The 16,363-nt window shown below is 55.0% G+C and overlaps 1 protein-coding gene and 1 long non-coding RNA gene across 3 annotated transcripts; one reads left to right on the top strand and one right to left on the bottom strand.

The window, feature by feature from the left end:
• Positions 1-311: 311 nt before the first annotated feature.
• LOC140848889 (uncharacterized) lies at positions 312-5,101 on the bottom strand. Of its 2 annotated transcripts, XR_012130158.1 has the most exons (5): positions 4,935-5,101; positions 4,500-4,645; positions 3,859-4,221; positions 3,215-3,297; positions 318-1,647 (listed from the first exon to the last, which is right to left on the bottom strand). It is a non-coding gene; the product is annotated as an uncharacterized lncRNA (long non-coding RNA). The 2 variants fall into 2 exon arrangements; XR_012130157.1 differs by having other exon boundaries at positions 312-1,647; positions 3,215-4,221.
• Positions 5,102-5,599: 498 nt separating this feature from the next.
• DMRTA2 (DMRT like family A2) lies at positions 5,600-11,424 on the top strand. The gene is made up of 3 exons (XM_037021749.2): positions 5,600-5,959; positions 7,417-7,980; positions 9,264-11,424. Exons 2-3 carry the CDS (start codon positions 7,425-7,427, stop codon positions 10,310-10,312), a joined length of 1,605 nt encoding a protein of 534 aa, XP_036877644.2. The 5' UTR covers positions 5,600-5,959; positions 7,417-7,424; the 3' UTR covers positions 10,313-11,424.
• Positions 11,425-16,363: the final 4,939 nt, after the last annotated feature.

Raw genomic sequence — 16,363 nt, 5'->3', positions numbered from 1 at the left:
CTATGATAATAAAATAAGAGGATAAGCACATATTTTGTAAAAAACACACAGGTCACCAACATATATAGGGAAAACTAAGGAATAGCTAAGGAAATGCAAATTATGATGACAAAAGATTCTTTTTTCATGCTTGAATTGGCAAAGATTACAAAGATCAGCAAGATGCACTGCTGTTGAGTGAGTTCACTGACACACCTTTACTGAGGGCTATTTGACATGTAGCTATCAAAAGCCTTTTTAAAAAAGCCTCTGCCCACTAGAAAATATATTTCTAGTAATTTATCCGAAGGAAATAATTAGGAAAATTCACAAACGATGTCCATTATAACAATGTTTATTATAGCAAAAATTGGAAACAAACTAAAAACCTATTAATAGGGAGTTGACTAAATAAAGGTTCATCCGTACAAAGAAATATTTTTATTATATATATTAATATGAAAAATGTTTATCAGGTAAGTAAATAAAAAGCAAGTAACAAGAAGTACGTTTTTGTAAATTTAGGTACACAGAAAAAAATTCCAAATATACTTTGCTGACTTGTCTAAAATGTTTTATAACGTATTTTACTTTATCAGAACAAGCAGTAATAATGTTTGCATTTGGAAACCAATTGCCACATGTCAGGGGGCCCTTTTTTCAGAAAATCTCCTTTGAACCTCCTTTCCCCACTCCTACTTCATCCCATTTCTCACTGTGAGGTCTCTGGTGGGTGACTGAGTCCCTACTTGGTTGACAAGCTCTTTATGGGAGGTTTACGATTTATGGGAGGGGTCTCCAGTCCTCAGGACCCTGCATTGACTAAGTGCTCAGCAGAAGTGAAATGAAGAAATGAGTGAATGAATGACACATTCTCTCGTGTTTCCGTGAATGGTCGATGAATTGAATAGAATCAATGGACTGAAAGCCCATAGGTCTGATCACACCCTCTCAGAACTGAGGGTGAGAAGTGGGAGTCATATCTGGATTCCTATCTTCCTCGGGGTTCAGCAGCACTGTGTCCCCCTGGCTAGTTGCATCCCCACTCAGAACTGTAGTCGACTGGTCTTCTCTGAAACGTGGAACGCCACACTCCCCCCTGAGGACTGTGTACCAAGCAAGACAGCACACATCAGAGGGTGGGTACACAGTAGGTGCTCAAAAAATAGAAACAGATCGTTGGGCGCACTCTCCGCGCAGTTTGTCCCAGGTTCAGACGCGCCCAACAAGAAAGTTGTGGAGATAGGTAGCCGGCGCGACACTGGGCGGCCGCTTCTCCCGCCCACCCTGTAGACTCCCCGGCTTGATCCAAAGGGCTGCGGCCGCAGGGGCTCCGCGTTGGGGTTCCCGCCGTGTTCCCAGCGCCGGTGCCCTCGTGCCAGCGCCTTTAGCTCACTCCTCGCCCCCTCGTCCCGTGGCGGCCGAGGACCCGGGAAAACGCTGATCACCAGCAGGTCCCGAGCCCCCGGAGGGTGAGTGTGAGCGTGTGGATGGGGACCTGAGGCCAGCCCTGCGTCCGCCGCCCCCAACCCCAGAGCGCGCATGAACCGGGCAGAACCTGGGCCTTGGGCGCGGGTCTCCATGCTACTCCGGGGGTGGGATTCTGTCTTTGTTGCGTACTCGTGTAATGTGGAGCAAGTCACCTCACCTCTCTGGGTCTCTTCTTACCTGTCAAGTGGGATAAGGGGACTTGGCTCGCAGAGTGTGGTGCGACCTGCAGGGAAGCGCGAGGCTCAGGGCCCTCATAAGCAAAGGGCCCGGGAGGTCAAGCGCCTCGACGGGAGAGGCTCCTTCTGGCCGCAAAATTGTGACTGAGTCGCGGCCTGCCCTAGGCCCGATTTGGGGTTTTGATCCTGCAGCGACTCGGGGCCGAGAACAGCAACCATGCTGCGCTTCTCCCTGTCCACCGGGGTGCGCGCGGCTGGGAGTCTTAACACGGCTCCAGAGCTGATGTGCAGCAAAATGTTGTTGTGTCTGTGTATGTTCAGGTGTATGTGTGCACCCGCGTGTTTCATGCGTACGAACGTGTGGTTGTGCGGGAAACAGCGTGTGCCGGGCAGCCCGCGTGGACTCCTCCCAATGACACCTTCCCCCTTTTCTCCGCACCCCCCTTCCGGGTAAAGAGTTTCAGTCAAACTAACGGAATCTGGAGTGGCCAGGGGAGGGGTGGGGATGGGAGGGACGATTCTGTCCCGGAGCCACTGGTTTGGGGATAATTACTTTTAATGTCAGAAAGATTTAGTTTAATATCATCTCTATTAGGCTGCGGGGAGGGTAATTAAAAGGGACGCGCCGCAGCCGGCAAACAGATGGCGTATCCTTGCTTGGAGGCCACAGGCAAACAGCGCAAAAGTCAATGCCTCCCGGGTCCCACATCAGCGCCCCCGGCCCTGCTCCTAGTGCCGCTGCGCCCCCCTCCAGCCCCCCTCCGCGCCCTCTGTCCCTAACCCCAGCCCCACCCCGGGTCTCCATGAGGGCCATCCCTGCCTGGGCGGGGCGTGAGGGAGCGGCCAGTAACAAACATGGGTGGAGGTGGGTTTTCGCGGCTGGAAACGCTCACCCGGGGCCTCCGGCCACTGGCACAGCAGGGGCGTCAGCAAATGATTCTGAACTAAAAGGAGATGCCCGAGTGAGTGTGCGCGTGTGTGACTGTGTGAGGACGGGCTTTCTGCCCTCCGTGTCTCATCTGTCCTGGAGATCTGGTTTTCTCTGCCTGGGGTCCACCTTCCGCAGGGCCCTGGAGTAAGGCTCGGTCCCTGGACTGGCGCAGGCACCCGGGCGCGAGCATATTCTCCTATCTGGAAGTTCAGTCAGGGAGGTGGGAGTCTGTGGGCGTCTGGATGAGGTCACAAACCAAGTGGATGTCCTAGGATGAGGCATGCTTCTGAGAGCACTCTAAGGCCGATGAAATTTCCTGTACGGGTCCTCTTGGGTGGGAGGGTGGCTAGAGAGGTGATTACACCCCGTGGGCTATCACGGCATGTAGGTGTGAGGGTGTGTCCACGCCTTTTGCGGAACGAAGTCATACGTGCAGGTTGTGTGTCCAGAAGGGAAGCCACACTCGTGTTAGTCTAGGGCGGTAGCTCCCGCCACCTCGATCTGGGTATGCTCTTCCGCCGCTGGTGGTTCGGCCAAGCCAGCCTCTCAGCGACCTAAGTCCAGATCAGAACTAGCCCTGGGGTGGCCTGTGGGGGTGTGCGTGTAGTGACCTCTACCCAGGACTAAGTTACTTTACCTCCCTCGATGACACATTCAGCCACGTGAGCACTCAACCTCAGCAGCATTAGAAGAAACGTTGCGGGTCCCGGACTTGCTAGCCTGTGAACACGAGGAAAAAAGAGAAGCCTGCTCTATGGGGGGGGGCAGATTCCCTTTGGGTGAGCTGGGTTCCGGGATGTGTCTGAGGTTCCTTCCACACTAACAGGAGAGAGCTCGGCGTTCCCAAGACCCGAGGCTGGACGTTTGGCTCCCTCAGGTTCACTCCAGCGGAGTGGGGAACCTCACATGGCCTGGCCTCAAGCGCGAAGAGGGATGCTCGGTCACCACCCCGAAAGACAAGGCGGGTTTCTATAGTTCATTTCGTTTAAGGCGTAAACGTGTCTCAAAAACTTTGTCCAAGGGCTCTGGGAGGAGACGCTGGCAGCCCCGAAGAGGTATGCTGCCGCGGTCCTCTCCCCTCCCCAGCCCTACCCCGCCAGGATGGAGTTATAAATAGATTTCTTTGACTTAATAACCTCAAGGTGTTGGAAAGTAGGTCCGAATCCTACGCTCCTGCAAGACATTATCCAGACTCACTCCCTCACCCTCCCTCCACGCGGGAGAAACTGACCCCTGGCTCTTTCCCACACAGATTCTCAGGTACCAGCGAGTGGAATTTACTAAGATCGAATGGCCGGTTTCTACCACACACTCCGTCCGGGTCGGAGGGCGCTTGCGCGCGAGTCTGGTCAACTTTTTGGAAGCTCTTCGCCAGGCTCTGCAGCACAGCCCTCTGTCCTCGCTCTCTCCCCACCCACACCCTCCAGATGGGCTCTCGCGGTCGACTTCTTGGAGGAACCCGCGGATCCCCTCTTCTTGAGCCCTTCTTTCTCCAATCTCCAAAGGCGGCTGGGCTGGCAGGACACAGCCCCGTAGTCGTGCCAGGTGGAAGGGGTGCGTCCCGAGGGCCCCTGGCAGTGTCTGCTGGCCCAGTATGTGCGCGCGCCACACGGCGCGGGCCAGAACCCCGTGGCTCTCGAGGTGCTAGAAAGCAACGCGGAAACACACGGTAGGGAGTGGAAGCAGAACAACGGGAAAACGCGTTTTTTTCTCATTAATTAAACGAATTTTCTTTACTTTGAGGGAGATAGATGAAACTGGAGAATAAAAATAAAAGACAACAAATTTAAAGGAGGAAAGGACATAAAGAAAAGGCACAGAGAATAACAGCTAGAGGAAACCCAGGGCGATCCCGTCAGAGGACCGCAGCATTAACTCCAGAGGTTGCCATTCAAAGGGAAACCAAACCCTAAGCCTGTTACCTCCTCCGCAGATCAAGCGGCTCCTGGGGTCGTGACGTCAGGCCCAGAGAGTAAGGCGAAAGTTAGTAGTACTCCTGGGGGCCCGCGGCGACCTGGTCTGGGCGGAAGGACGTACAGACGGCTGTGCGTCACGCGTCCAGGAGGATCTGGGGAGACAGGCCACTTTTTACTTTAGTTTTAAAAAAATCAAACTGTTCGTTAATTTAAAACAAGGACAACAAAAAGAATCCCGCCACTAGGGAAAAGAAATGGAGATGCTTCAGAAGAGAGGAGAGCAAAGAGCAAGAGGGGCCACAGGTACGGGATTGGGGGGTGAGGGGAGGCGGGGAGAGGAAAGGCGCGGAGCGTTGGGAACCCGGCGGGCGCCGCCAGGAAGCGCAACCTCATCTCTCCGGGTTCCTCTTTAAAAACAAAATCCTCATAAACCACACTTACCCTCCGTGAAGCCTATCGTATCAGGACTTTTAAAATAAAGGACTTGCACTTTGAAAGTGGCAGGGGAAAAATATCAAAACAAGCAGCCCCCGATTACCCCAAACGCGTCGGACTTCGGAGCACGTCGAAACAGAGCCGAAGGAGGAAGGAAAAATCGTCTTGGCATTTATGCCATATGAACCCTCCCTTCCCCACCCCCGTGCCCCGTTCCACCCCCACTCCAACCGTGGTAATTGAATTGTCACCTGCCCCCATCCCGCCCCCAGTCTGCAGGGCCACTTGGGAAGCTCGGCCTTGCCAAGCGCTCCCGGCCAGTGAGAGCCTCTCAGCCGAGCCCGTGCCCCAGAAGCAGAGGGGTTACAGACGGCTACGTAAAGGCGCGCCGGACACGGTAATTAGGCGCAATTCACACGCTCTTGGGCGCACGGAAACTCCTTGTCACGGTATTTTCAACGCTCCTCCAAGCCCACTTTTTTCCATTCCTTCCCTGGCGCGCCCCCTCCCCTCCCCTAACACTCTGTGGAGCTTTTGGAGTTTCGAATCTTTCGGACACTGTAGAATGCGGGGCTCCCCGGGCGCGGGCCCGGCCAATCAGAGCGCCGTCTGCCTCCCCTGGCCAATGGCAGACGCCACATTGTTGTCCAATTCTGTCTAATGGAGCCCTAAGGAGCAACAATAGAGGGGGCGAGCGGCTCATTGAGAGTCTGGCAGCGCCGGGCAACTGGGGCGCGGCTGTGCGCAGCGTCCAGTGCGCTGTGCGAGGGGACGCCGCGCAGCAAGGGCCAGGTCGCGGTTCCAGCCAGTGGGTCCCTAACCGGTCCCCCCGCTCAGATTTCCGACGGAAGGGTTGCTGCGCAGCATTCTGAGGGGGTCCGGAAGTTCGGACATGGTGACTGAAGGAGGGTGACGTGGTCAGATAAGGGGCCGGGGGCAAGGGGAAGAGGCCAAGAGCGCCAGCGTCGCGAGCGGAGCTGGGAGGCGCTTGCAGCGCCAGCAGAGGAGGACGATCCCCGAGCCCAAGGCAGGTAGTTAAGGGACACAGGGAGGGCAAGGGAGGAGGCCGGGCGTGCGGCCCCTGTTGACAAGGCCCCGGCCACGCCGGCCTTAGGGACTGCGCGGCCCCAAGGGCCTGAGGGAAGAGACAGCTCTAACAGGGAGGGGTCTAGGGTTCTCGGGCGGAGACACCAAGGTTCGGTCTGGGCTCTGGCGGGGACCTGGGGACCCAGAGAAGGCCGCTGGTAGAAGCTCAGAGCTGGGCCTTCTTGGGCCTTCTGGTGTTCGCTCGTAGCGAGTTCCAGAAGCGACTGCCCTGTCCCGGTGCCGCCTGCTGGGCCATCCAAGGCCTAGGAACGCAACTCACGACCAGAACGCAGGAATCTGTGCCGCCGGGGTCCCACGGGGCCCCAGGATGAGGAGGGCGTGTCTGACCACTCAACCTAAACCCGGAGGGGGTGGGAACACTGCAGGATGTCAGCGAGAAAGATCTTCCTCCTGCAGTACCTAACTTTCAGAGAGATACTTTTTCCTTCCGGACTACCTTTCAGGCTACAAAGCTAAAAATTGTGCCACAGGTCCTACTCCGTCTTCACCCCCAGCATTTGGCTGTTTTTTATTTTTGTTTTGTTTCTCACGCACGCCTTTATCCCATACACCCCCATCAGCTGCTTTTCTTGCCCCCCAAATTAATCTTCCGGTTGGGTTTGTTTGTCCAGTTTCTGCGGTTGCATTTTCTCTTTAATTCTCCTCCCCAGGCCTCCTAAACTCAGCTTCACACCCATTTTTCTCCTCCGCTCTCTGGATGCCCGCACCGTGGAGCTTGTAGCTCCCACATCTGCACGGGGCCCGGAACCTCTCGGCCTAACCTTAAACCTGAGATGTTTGTTTCCCTGCCCTCGCTCCTAGAATTATTCTTTCTATTCCTGAGTTTTCTCTCGAAATCCCCTATCCCCACTAGCAAAAAAATCCAAGCCAGCTAACCCCTGGCCCAGCCAGCTAAACTGTAGCTTTGATATCTTTCTCCTTCACCTTTCCACAAAATGAACATTTCGCCTCAGGGTTTCCTGTTTTTCTCTTGGCATCAGTTTAACTCTTGGGTCAAATTTTTTCTCTTTAATCCGAGCCCTGTCAAACATTTCTCTACCCGACTCACCCCAATTAAGTTAAACTTTTAGGGATAATATCTTACTTTTCAAGTCGTTATATTTATCTAAACCAATGACTTTCAAACTTTTTTATATTTTAGCCACGATTTAAAGTCTTACGCCCAGCGCATAAATCAGATACAAGAAGAGCTCTGGTGGGAGTGGGGTGGGGGAGCTCGGCCTGACGAGGGGGCTCCGAAGGCACCTCCTCCCAGCAGTTTGGCAACCACTAGCCAAACTCCGCAGCCGAAATTTCCCTCTCTAAGCCTGGGTTCCTTGGCTTAATGCATCGTGCGCTCCTCACCGCATCTCTACCCCCTTCCCACGGTCTTCCACGCCAGGTCCTGCCATGGAGCTGCGCTCGGAGCTGCCCAGCGTTCCCGGCGCGGCGACGGCGGCGGCGACAGCGACGGGGCCGCCCGTAGCGTCGGTGGCGTCGGTGGCCGCGGCGGCGGCGGCGGCCGCGTCTCTACCTGTGAGCGTGGCGGGCGGCTTGCTACGGGCGCCGCCGTTGTTATTGCGGGCGGCTGAGAAGTACCCAAGGACCCCCAAGTGCGCGCGCTGCCGCAACCACGGCGTGGTGTCGGCACTCAAGGGCCACAAACGCTACTGCCGCTGGAAGGACTGCCTGTGTGCCAAGTGCACGCTCATCGCCGAGCGCCAGCGCGTCATGGCGGCCCAGGTGGCGCTGCGCAGGCAGCAGGCGCAGGAAGAGAACGAGGCGCGCGAGCTGCAGCTGCTCTACGGAACTGCCGAGGGCCTGGCGCTGGCCGCCGCCAACGGCATCATCCCGCCGCGACCCGCGTACGAGGTCTTCGGCTCTGTGTGCGCCGCCGACGGCGGAGGGCCGGGAGCGGGAGCGTCCGCGGGGACCGGAGGTGGCACCGCGGGCTCCGGAAGCTCAGGTGAGAGCGCGGCCTGGCCGGAAGGAGCGTGCAGCCGGCCTGAAGTCCAGGGGCGCGCGGCCCAGGGGACTGTCTAGATACCCAAAGAGTAGAAACACTTCTCCAAACGCCTGGACTATTGGAGTCTTCCGCGCACCCAGGACCTGATTTGGGGCAGAAACATAAACTCCTTCTCCCTTTTCTGAAGAATTTATACTTTACTTCATTCTTTCACTGCGGGCCCAGTTATGAACGCCTTAATCTTTTCTCCTCTACCCAAACCCAGGCATGTCCTAGTTTCTCCGCTCACTGCGCTCGGTATCCTCCACGGCGCGGAAACCTGAGCGACTTCATCTTTGCCTTGGTTGTGCGCTTTTCCACACACCGCTGCTCCCTTTGCTACTACTTCCCAACTCTCTTCAGAAACCTGTCCCTGTCCAAGACCCCTGCTCCGCCCCGCAGTTCTTTCTCTAGGTATTGAAGATACCTCGTTTCTTTTCCCCGCGTGATTCCTTTTATGTTCTTAATTCTTCCCAACAGCATGCTGCCCCCTGCTCCTCCTTTCTAGTGTCTTCCCCTGCTTGTCCCCATTTTCTCAGAGTACGCGCAGCCTCGCTGACCTCGATCCCCTCTCCTCTCCTCTCTCCATTCCCTGCCTGGCCACACCCTCCTCAAGACTCACTGAGCTTTCCTGGGGAGGAAAGAAATTAAGGCCGGGGTTGTTAGGGGCCCTCTCGGCCCTCAGCTTGGGAGGGAAGAACTTCTTAGGTCCTAATTTTGGAAAGCATGGATTAGAAATAGGGACTCTACTTTCGCCTGCAGAAGGGCTTGGGAGCTATGCTGCCCAGGGTCAGGAGGCACCCAGGGCTGATCTGGCTCTTGTAAATCACAGAGGCGGGAGTGGGGGCTTCTGTACGGTGTGTGGTGTAGGTGGAAGGTATGTTGGTACCTGCTTGAACCCTGGACTACGGCACTGCTTGTGGACAGGACAGGGCTAGGAAGGGGGCCAAGGGGTGGAGGTGTTGGGGCACAGATGTAGGAAGAGGGGCGCCGGATATTAAGTTTCCACGGCACAGGTGGTTGGAATTCTGAGTACAGAAAGAGCGCACCCTGGGGGCAGGGGAAGAGACAGGGCTGTAGGGACTACGAGAGGAAGGAATGCTGGAGCTGAAAGAGGGGCACAGGAGCCCAGTGAATGAGGGTCGTGGAGCTCAGAGAGAAGGGAAACTGGGATCCAGCTGGGTTGCTGCGGTTGCGGTCGCTGGCTCCTAACCTCTTCTCACACCTCCATTTTCCCCTCTCAGAGGCCAAGTTACAGAAGTTCGACATCTTTCCCAAGACGCTGCTTCAGGCAGGCCGTCCGGGCAGCCCCCAGCCGCCGCCGGGGAAGCCCTTGTCACCCGACGGCGCCGACTCAGGTCCTGGGACGTCGTCCCCAGAGGTGCGGCCAGGCTCGGGCTCGGAGAACGGCGATGGCGAATCTTTTTCGGGGTCGCCGCTGGCCCGGGCCTCCAAAGAGGCAGGTGGCAGCTGCTCAGGGAGTGCCGGCCCAGGAGGCGGCGGCGAGGAGGACAGCCCGGGCTCCTCCAGCCCTCTGGGCTCCGAATCCGGTTCCGAGGCTGATAAAGAGGAGGCAGAAGCCGCGCCCGCGCCTGGGTTGGGCAGCGGTCCGGGTCCACGGCAGCGGACGCCGCTGGACATCTTGACGCGCGTCTTCCCAGGCCACCGACGAGGCGTCCTGGAGCTGGTGTTGCAGGGCTGCGGCGGCGACGTAGTGCAGGCCATCGAGCAGGTGCTGAACCACCACCGCGGGGGCCTGGCGGCCGGCCTCGGTCCCACCACGCCCCCAGATAAGGCCGCGGTGGGTGCAATAGCAGCTGCTGACGACGCTTGGCCAGGCCGCGTCGACTCTGCTGCCGGGGGACCCGGGCTGCCGGCACCGCTGCAGGCGGGCCCCGCCGCACCTCCGCATCACAGACCTTTGCTGGCGGGCGCCATGGCGCCTGGGGCGCTCGGCTCATTGAGCAGCCGCTCGGCCTTCTCGCCGCTGCAGCCTAACGCCAGTCACTTCGGCGCCGATGCGGGCGCCTATCCACTGGGCGCGCCACTCAGCCTCAGTCCCCTGCGCCTGGCCTACTCGGCGGCGGCGGCGCACAGCCGAGGCCTGGCCTTCATGGCTCCCTACTCCACCGCCGGCCTGGTGCCCACACTGGGCTTCCGCCCGCCCATGGACTACGCCTTCAGCGACCTCATGCGCGACCGCTCGGCCGCCGCCGCTGCTGTGCACAAGGAGCCGACCTACGGCGGCGGCATGTACGGGCCTATGGTCAATGGCACCCCTGAGAAGCAGTAGGGCGAGGGGTCCGGCTGCCGAGCGGCCCCCAAACTGGAACCCCAGCATTGTCCCCTCGGGCCGCCGGACCCACTTGGCCTGGTGTGTGCTCTGCAGAGTGCCTCGGCTGGGGTCCTCCTGCTCCAAGGGGGTTTTAGGTTTTGTTTTGGAGGGTGGGTGGGGAGAGCTGAGCAAAGGAGCAGCTACAGTTGCAAATGTACTCGGAAGGAGGAGTGCGCGGCCGGGGTCCTCATTCCCCCATCCCCATCTCAAGGCTCCTCCAGCCCTTCAGAAGGCCACACATTTCTTGAGAATTAAGAGGGTGCGGCCCTGCCCACGCTCCTGCCTCTCCTTTTACTATGCTCATCCCGCCCGCCCGCGCTCTCAAACGGCTGGCAGGATAGTCCAAGAGTCTGTCTTCTGTGTACCCCACCCCTTTAAAAATTTTTAAATATTTGCTCTAACAAATACAAATTTAGGATCTATACATCTCTTGGCACAGTCGAGTCTTTGGGACATATATCAATATCAATTGTAAAAAAAAAAAGGAAACAAGTTCTAAGGTGCACTTTCCTCGTTGCGGTATTTGTCGCTCTCTTTGTTGCTTATGCCGATAAGCATGGGTTTCCTTGGTGCAGTGTGAGTTTTTATATATGTATAAATCTATATATAATCTATACATATATATATACAAGCCAGTGTATAATGTTATAAAATGGAATTCTAAGTTATTAATTGTAATCTGTAGGTGACCTCGATATTAACGTGAAAAATATTCGAAAACAGCAAAAAAAAAAAAAAAGGAAAAGGAAAAAAATTAGGCTATGCGCGCATTGTACTGATGAGGTTTTATAGATTAAATATATTGTAAAATCGGGACGAATCCTGCTCACCCGCCCCTCCTGCCCGCGGCCAATCTCTTCCGAAGGAGCGGTCAAGGTGGGCACTGAAGCAGGAACAGAGCGACGTGTGACTGAGCCAGAACTTCCCGCCCGAGGGCCCAACCTTGCCTCCGGGACTCGCCCAATGCTTCGGCACGAAGGGCCCGCAGCCGGAAACGCTGCTGCAGATAATGGCTCACTTTGTGCTTTCCTTTGCATAGATATGAGCTAGAAATAAATGTTATTTTCTAAGAAAACAACACCGAATTCTGGCCTTGTCCTTGGAAAGCCTGATGGAAAAGGTCTTGATTTCCAGCTCTGGCGGCAAGGCTGGGAGAAGCGAGGAAACTTCCCGTGGCGCCTAGGAGGGCCCCGGCGACAGGAGCGGCGTCCGCTGCGCATCTGGGTCGCCGTGTCCTCCCACACCGGGCCCGCGCGCGCGGGCCACGGCCTGTGGCCTTGCTCGCCTTCCCCGCCCGCTGACCCGCTGGTACGCGGACCTGCGAGACTTGCCGCCTGGTTCCTGTACTCCCCGCCGCCCGTAGCGCAGATTTGCGCGCAGCCGGGTCGCACACGGAGCGCCCCTTTCTCGGGTTTAGAATCAAGGGTGGCGGCGGAGGCTGTTGGGGAGGAATGGCTGCTACTTCTGGCACCGAGGCTCGCGGCCTGGGAGTTATATTTGGGTGGTGGGGATGCTGGGTGCTGCCCTCGCCAGACCTCACTCGGCACCCCTGTTGCTTCCTTACTCGCGCGAACCATCTCTTCTGACCTCCCGCGGTCGGTACCGCTCTCCGCAGGGGGACGCCCCCTCCCCGGGAAACGGGGTGCCCCCTCCCCTAGGCTGAGCCCGGCGACATCCCAAGGTAAACTTCTGGGGCCGGCTCGAGTTCCGCCAGGCGGTGAAACTTAATAGCAGGACAAGAAAACGGTTTAATAAAGGAGGGCTTTAATAGGGAGCTAATTTGATTGAGTTGCCTAATTCCACTTTAATTGGAAAGAGGTTTGGCTGTTTGGTTATAAAGTGCTGGGGTGACGATGAGATGGAAGTGGGGGGGAGAAGGAGCGAGAGGAGAAAGAAGGGGGCAAGAGAGACATGGGGCGGGAGAGAGACTGAAGATAGGAAGGAAGGAAGAGGGAGAGAGCAAAAGAAAAGAGGGAAGAGTTACTTAGAAGAGACGACGGCGGGAGAAAGCGCGCGGGAGCTTCTCGAAGTGTGAATTTTGTCGCCCTAAACCAAGCGCCCTCTCACCCTCCTTCGGTCGCCTCCCACTCAGGTTTGCGGAAGCCTGGGGTCCGGTCGCCCCCTTCCTGGCCTCGGCCGCCAGCCCTACCCACCGTGAACGTAAGGTGGGTCTGGGTCTCCCGGTTTCAGGAGGGGCCTACACTGGGTCACCCAGAGCTCCCTGGGTCCTGCGAGTGCTCAAGCCGTACGTGAAGGGGTGGCCTGTGCGCCCGCATTAACTACTCAGAAACGCCCGGAGCCTCACAGATGCAAAATTACTATTCAAGTAATAATCCTCACAGCCTACCCGGGAGAACACAGTGTTATGGGCTCAATTTTACAGAAGAAGAAACTGAGGTCCAGAGTGGCTTAGGGACTTGTTCAAACCCCAGGGGAGCTCTGTATCTCCTCTCCCTTCCACTGCCCCGGTGGCCTACTCCTTCTTCCCTCATGGAGTGGTCTCTGCAGGTCGATGTTGGGGGCTCTGCAGAAACCCCCTCGCGTGTACTCCTGCGGCCGAGAGGGAGGCAATTCCTTCCCCTAGCGCCCAGAGAGGCTGCGGCCTCAGCTCTGGGCTGCGAGCATCTTTGGTGGCGCGCAGAGTGGTTGATGAATCAAAGAACGGTTGGTGGAAGTTCGAGGGAGGTGGAGTAACTGGGTTCCCAGATTCCTCTCCTTCCGTCAGGCGATGTAAAACTAGGGCGGTCAGTCACAGCCTAGACACCTGGCAAGGCCCTCCACCCACCCACGTCCTTGCCCCACTGCCCGTTGCGCAGTCAGGAAGACTGAGGCTCGGAGACCGACAGTGACCCGCCCACGGTTGCACATCCAAGCTCTAAGGAGCCAGAAAAAGAACCCAGGACTCTCAAGCCGGGTTGCTAGGTGGCAGTGGTGGGGGGGGCGAAGAGTAGGAGTCTCCGGTCCCGGGATCCTCAGCAGCTGGAGGGAGGGGCTGGGGCCTGAGCTCCGCTGGAATCCGCGCTGCGAGGAGCGTGGGGTTCCCGGTTGCCGGCGGTGTTGGCACCCACGGTGGAGAGGACAGCGGCGGCAGCCTCACATCTTTTCTGCGGGGAACCAAAGGTAGGTTGGGATTTCCCTTCCTGACCTCTGCTGTCCATGCTCACTTCCCAAATCTACCCTAGGACTGCTGGAGCCAACCCTGGCTGGGGCCCTGGGAGCCCCAGGGCCTGGATCGCTGTCGGGGAGCCCTGTCTGCTGAGCAGCCTCACCGGAGTAGCAGTCTTTTTAAAAGTATCCCGCCCCTCTTTCTCCATAACAACAGCAGCAGCTACATACTGTTGAGTACCTACTGTATGCCTGGTTCTGCTATAAGCACATTCTACACAGGATCCTGCTCAGGGGCTGAGAAAGAGCCAAGAACTCCATTCCAGGCTCTGTCGCTGGCTAGGTTTATTCATTCACGATTACTTCAGTCAGCAAATATTGACTAAGTACTCACTGTATGCCCAACCCAGTTCTAGGAGCTGGGGCTACACAGGTGTGAAGGCCTGCACCATGTCTACCCTCAACGAACTCAGTGTGTAAGGGGGAAGGGGACAACTGAGTGGGCAAGGAGGTGCAGGGATCAGTGACCCAGGGGTCAGGGAGGTCTGTCCAGGGAAAGGCAGGGCATCTCACCTCACTCTCCATGAAGACAACTGATAGTGCTATGTGCCTCTATGGGTGCTGTGAGGATTAAATGAGATAAAGTGTGAAAGCTCGCAGCTCAGTGCCCACTCACTAGGCGTTTATTATTGTAACTCTCAGATCCTTTGGTGTGGGTGTTGTCCCATTTCACAGAGGAAACAACTCAGAGGGATTTGGTGATTGGATCAGTTTGCACTTATAAATCTTTAAAGCATCACAGGTTATGGGAGATGCCCTGTCCAGCACAAAGGGCCACAGGGAAGGGTCATCAGATGGCAGAGTGTGGGTTCTGGAGATGCTTCTGAAAGGGGAGGCTGCAGCTCAGTCCTGAAGGCATTGGTGAAGGGCAGCGTTGTGATCCGTGGCAGCAAAGTGGTGAGGGAGTGAAGGGTTCTTCTGGAGGAGCAGGTAGAGAGGAGGAGGTGGGGACAGGCTGTGTTGTTTAACAGAGGTCAGAGGTCAGGTCATGGGGAACCTTAAGATCCCGGATGAGAGCCTGGGTTTCAGAGTGAAGGTACTGGCAGCACTGCCTGAGGATACTTGCATAGATTGTTAGGGGGAGGCCTAGCCCCTCTGAGGAAGAGCCATGAGAGATGGCAGCACCAAAAAGTGATCAGTGGGAGCAGGACAGGGAGCGAAGAGCCAGGCTCCCCAGTCTTCACCAGATGCAGAGAAAAGCCAGGAGGAGGGCTCACAGTCGACCCCCAGGTGTCTGGGCTGGTTGACTCATTCAGGGTGACAGAATCATGGGTCCCTGGGGCAGAGACAAGATTGGAGGGTGGGGAAAAAGTTCAGTGTTCAACATGTAAAATTTGAGGGGCTTATAGAGCCTCTAGGTATGGACCCCAAATGGTAGAAAGAACCAGAAAGTGGGTAGCAGCAGTGCCTTGGGAGGAATGGAGTGAAAAGCACTGCCCCTGCCTCACCAGAGGCCACAGGACTCCCTTAGTGGAGGCCATGGGCCTGGAGGTGGGGTGTTGAAACACCAGACATTCGCATTCTGCCTCTCACCATTTTTGTTCATGCCAAGAAAGCTGGCCTCTTAAAATCATTCCCTTAATATTTTGCACCTGTAGTGGTCTTTGTCTTGGAGCAGGACCATGGACAGCCTGTCCCTGTATTTATTGTGACACCAGTAGAACTTAAGCTTCAGACTGCCCACCCGTACAGGTCCCTGTCAACTTGTCCCTGCCCTCTACTCTCTGAAACTTTAACTTCATCTTGGGATGTATCTTGATAGGGCTATGATAGTACAGTGAGTGTTCACTGGCTCGAGCACTGAGAGACTCAGTATTTCTGGGATTTTCTGATGCATTTTTTATCTTGAAAACCTTTTATTATGAAAAATTTCAAGCACATCAAAAAGTAGAAGAGTATAATAAATCCTTATATACTTATCACACAACTTTAATACTTATTAACATTTCACCATAGTTGTTTTGCCTAATGTTTTATTTGAAAATTGAACCTAAATTGCAGACACTGAAATTTCACTGTGAAATATATCAGTATGTATCTCTAAAACATAAGACATTTTCTTACAAAATCACAATATCATTAATACATTGTCAATATTAAAAACAATTCTTTTATATCACCTACTACTCAGTACACATTAAGATTTACCCAGTTTGCCCCACTGGGGTCTTATTTATTTATACATGCATACATAGACACACACATACATACATACAATTCATTCATTCAAACCAGGATTTGGTTATTTATAGCAGACACTGTAGATTCCCACTCATATCACGTGGACCTTTCATTTCAATGATTTCCAGCTTCCAGGATCAGTTTCTTTATGTCCAGGCACTTTCATTTCAGAAACACAGAAGAGAGTGTCATACCAGAGTTGTGGTGGTGGGAGCCAGTCTTTCCAGAGTAGGCAGTGAAAGGGTGCATTGTTTGTAGAGAATTTAAAACTAAAATAATACTGACTACAAGTTGATCTGCTTTTTTAATTACCACCATAGCCCAGCAGTTTTAAACATTCTCAGAGATAAAATATTACTCACCACAAAAACCTTTTGTTGGTGGCCAAAATTATGAACAATCCCTGTAGTGATTCTTGAATTTAGATTATGTGCATTTGTACACACATGTCTGTATACAGATATATACGCACAGAAATAAGTTATATTTATATATTTCTTTATATATCAAATGGTTATTTTATTATTTATATTTACATGTGATAAAATGTTTTTTCATAGTACATTTCTAAAAGTTTGAACATATGTATAGATTTGTGCAACCACCATTATATAATCAGGGTTCAGAACATTTCCATTACCCCAGAAAACTTCCTTGTGTGCT

Source organism: Manis javanica, chromosome 4 (assembly GCF_040802235.1).
Source record: "Manis javanica isolate MJ-LG chromosome 4, MJ_LKY, whole genome shotgun sequence".
Taxonomy (NCBI): Eukaryota; Metazoa; Chordata; class Mammalia; order Pholidota; family Manidae; genus Manis; species Manis javanica.
This window is presented reverse-complemented; position numbering and strand designations above follow the sequence as displayed.

Excerpts from the sequence above, each read along its gene's own strand:
- DMRTA2 (XM_037021749.2), top strand. The coding sequence starts at position 7,425 with ATGGAGCTGCGCTCGGAGCTGCCCAGCGTTCCCGGCGCGGCGACGGCG. Across the intron at positions 7,981-9,263 it reads CGCGGGCTCCGGAAGCTCAG|AGGCCAAGTTACAGAAGTTC; the intron begins GTGAGAGCGCGG and ends TTCCCCTCTCAG.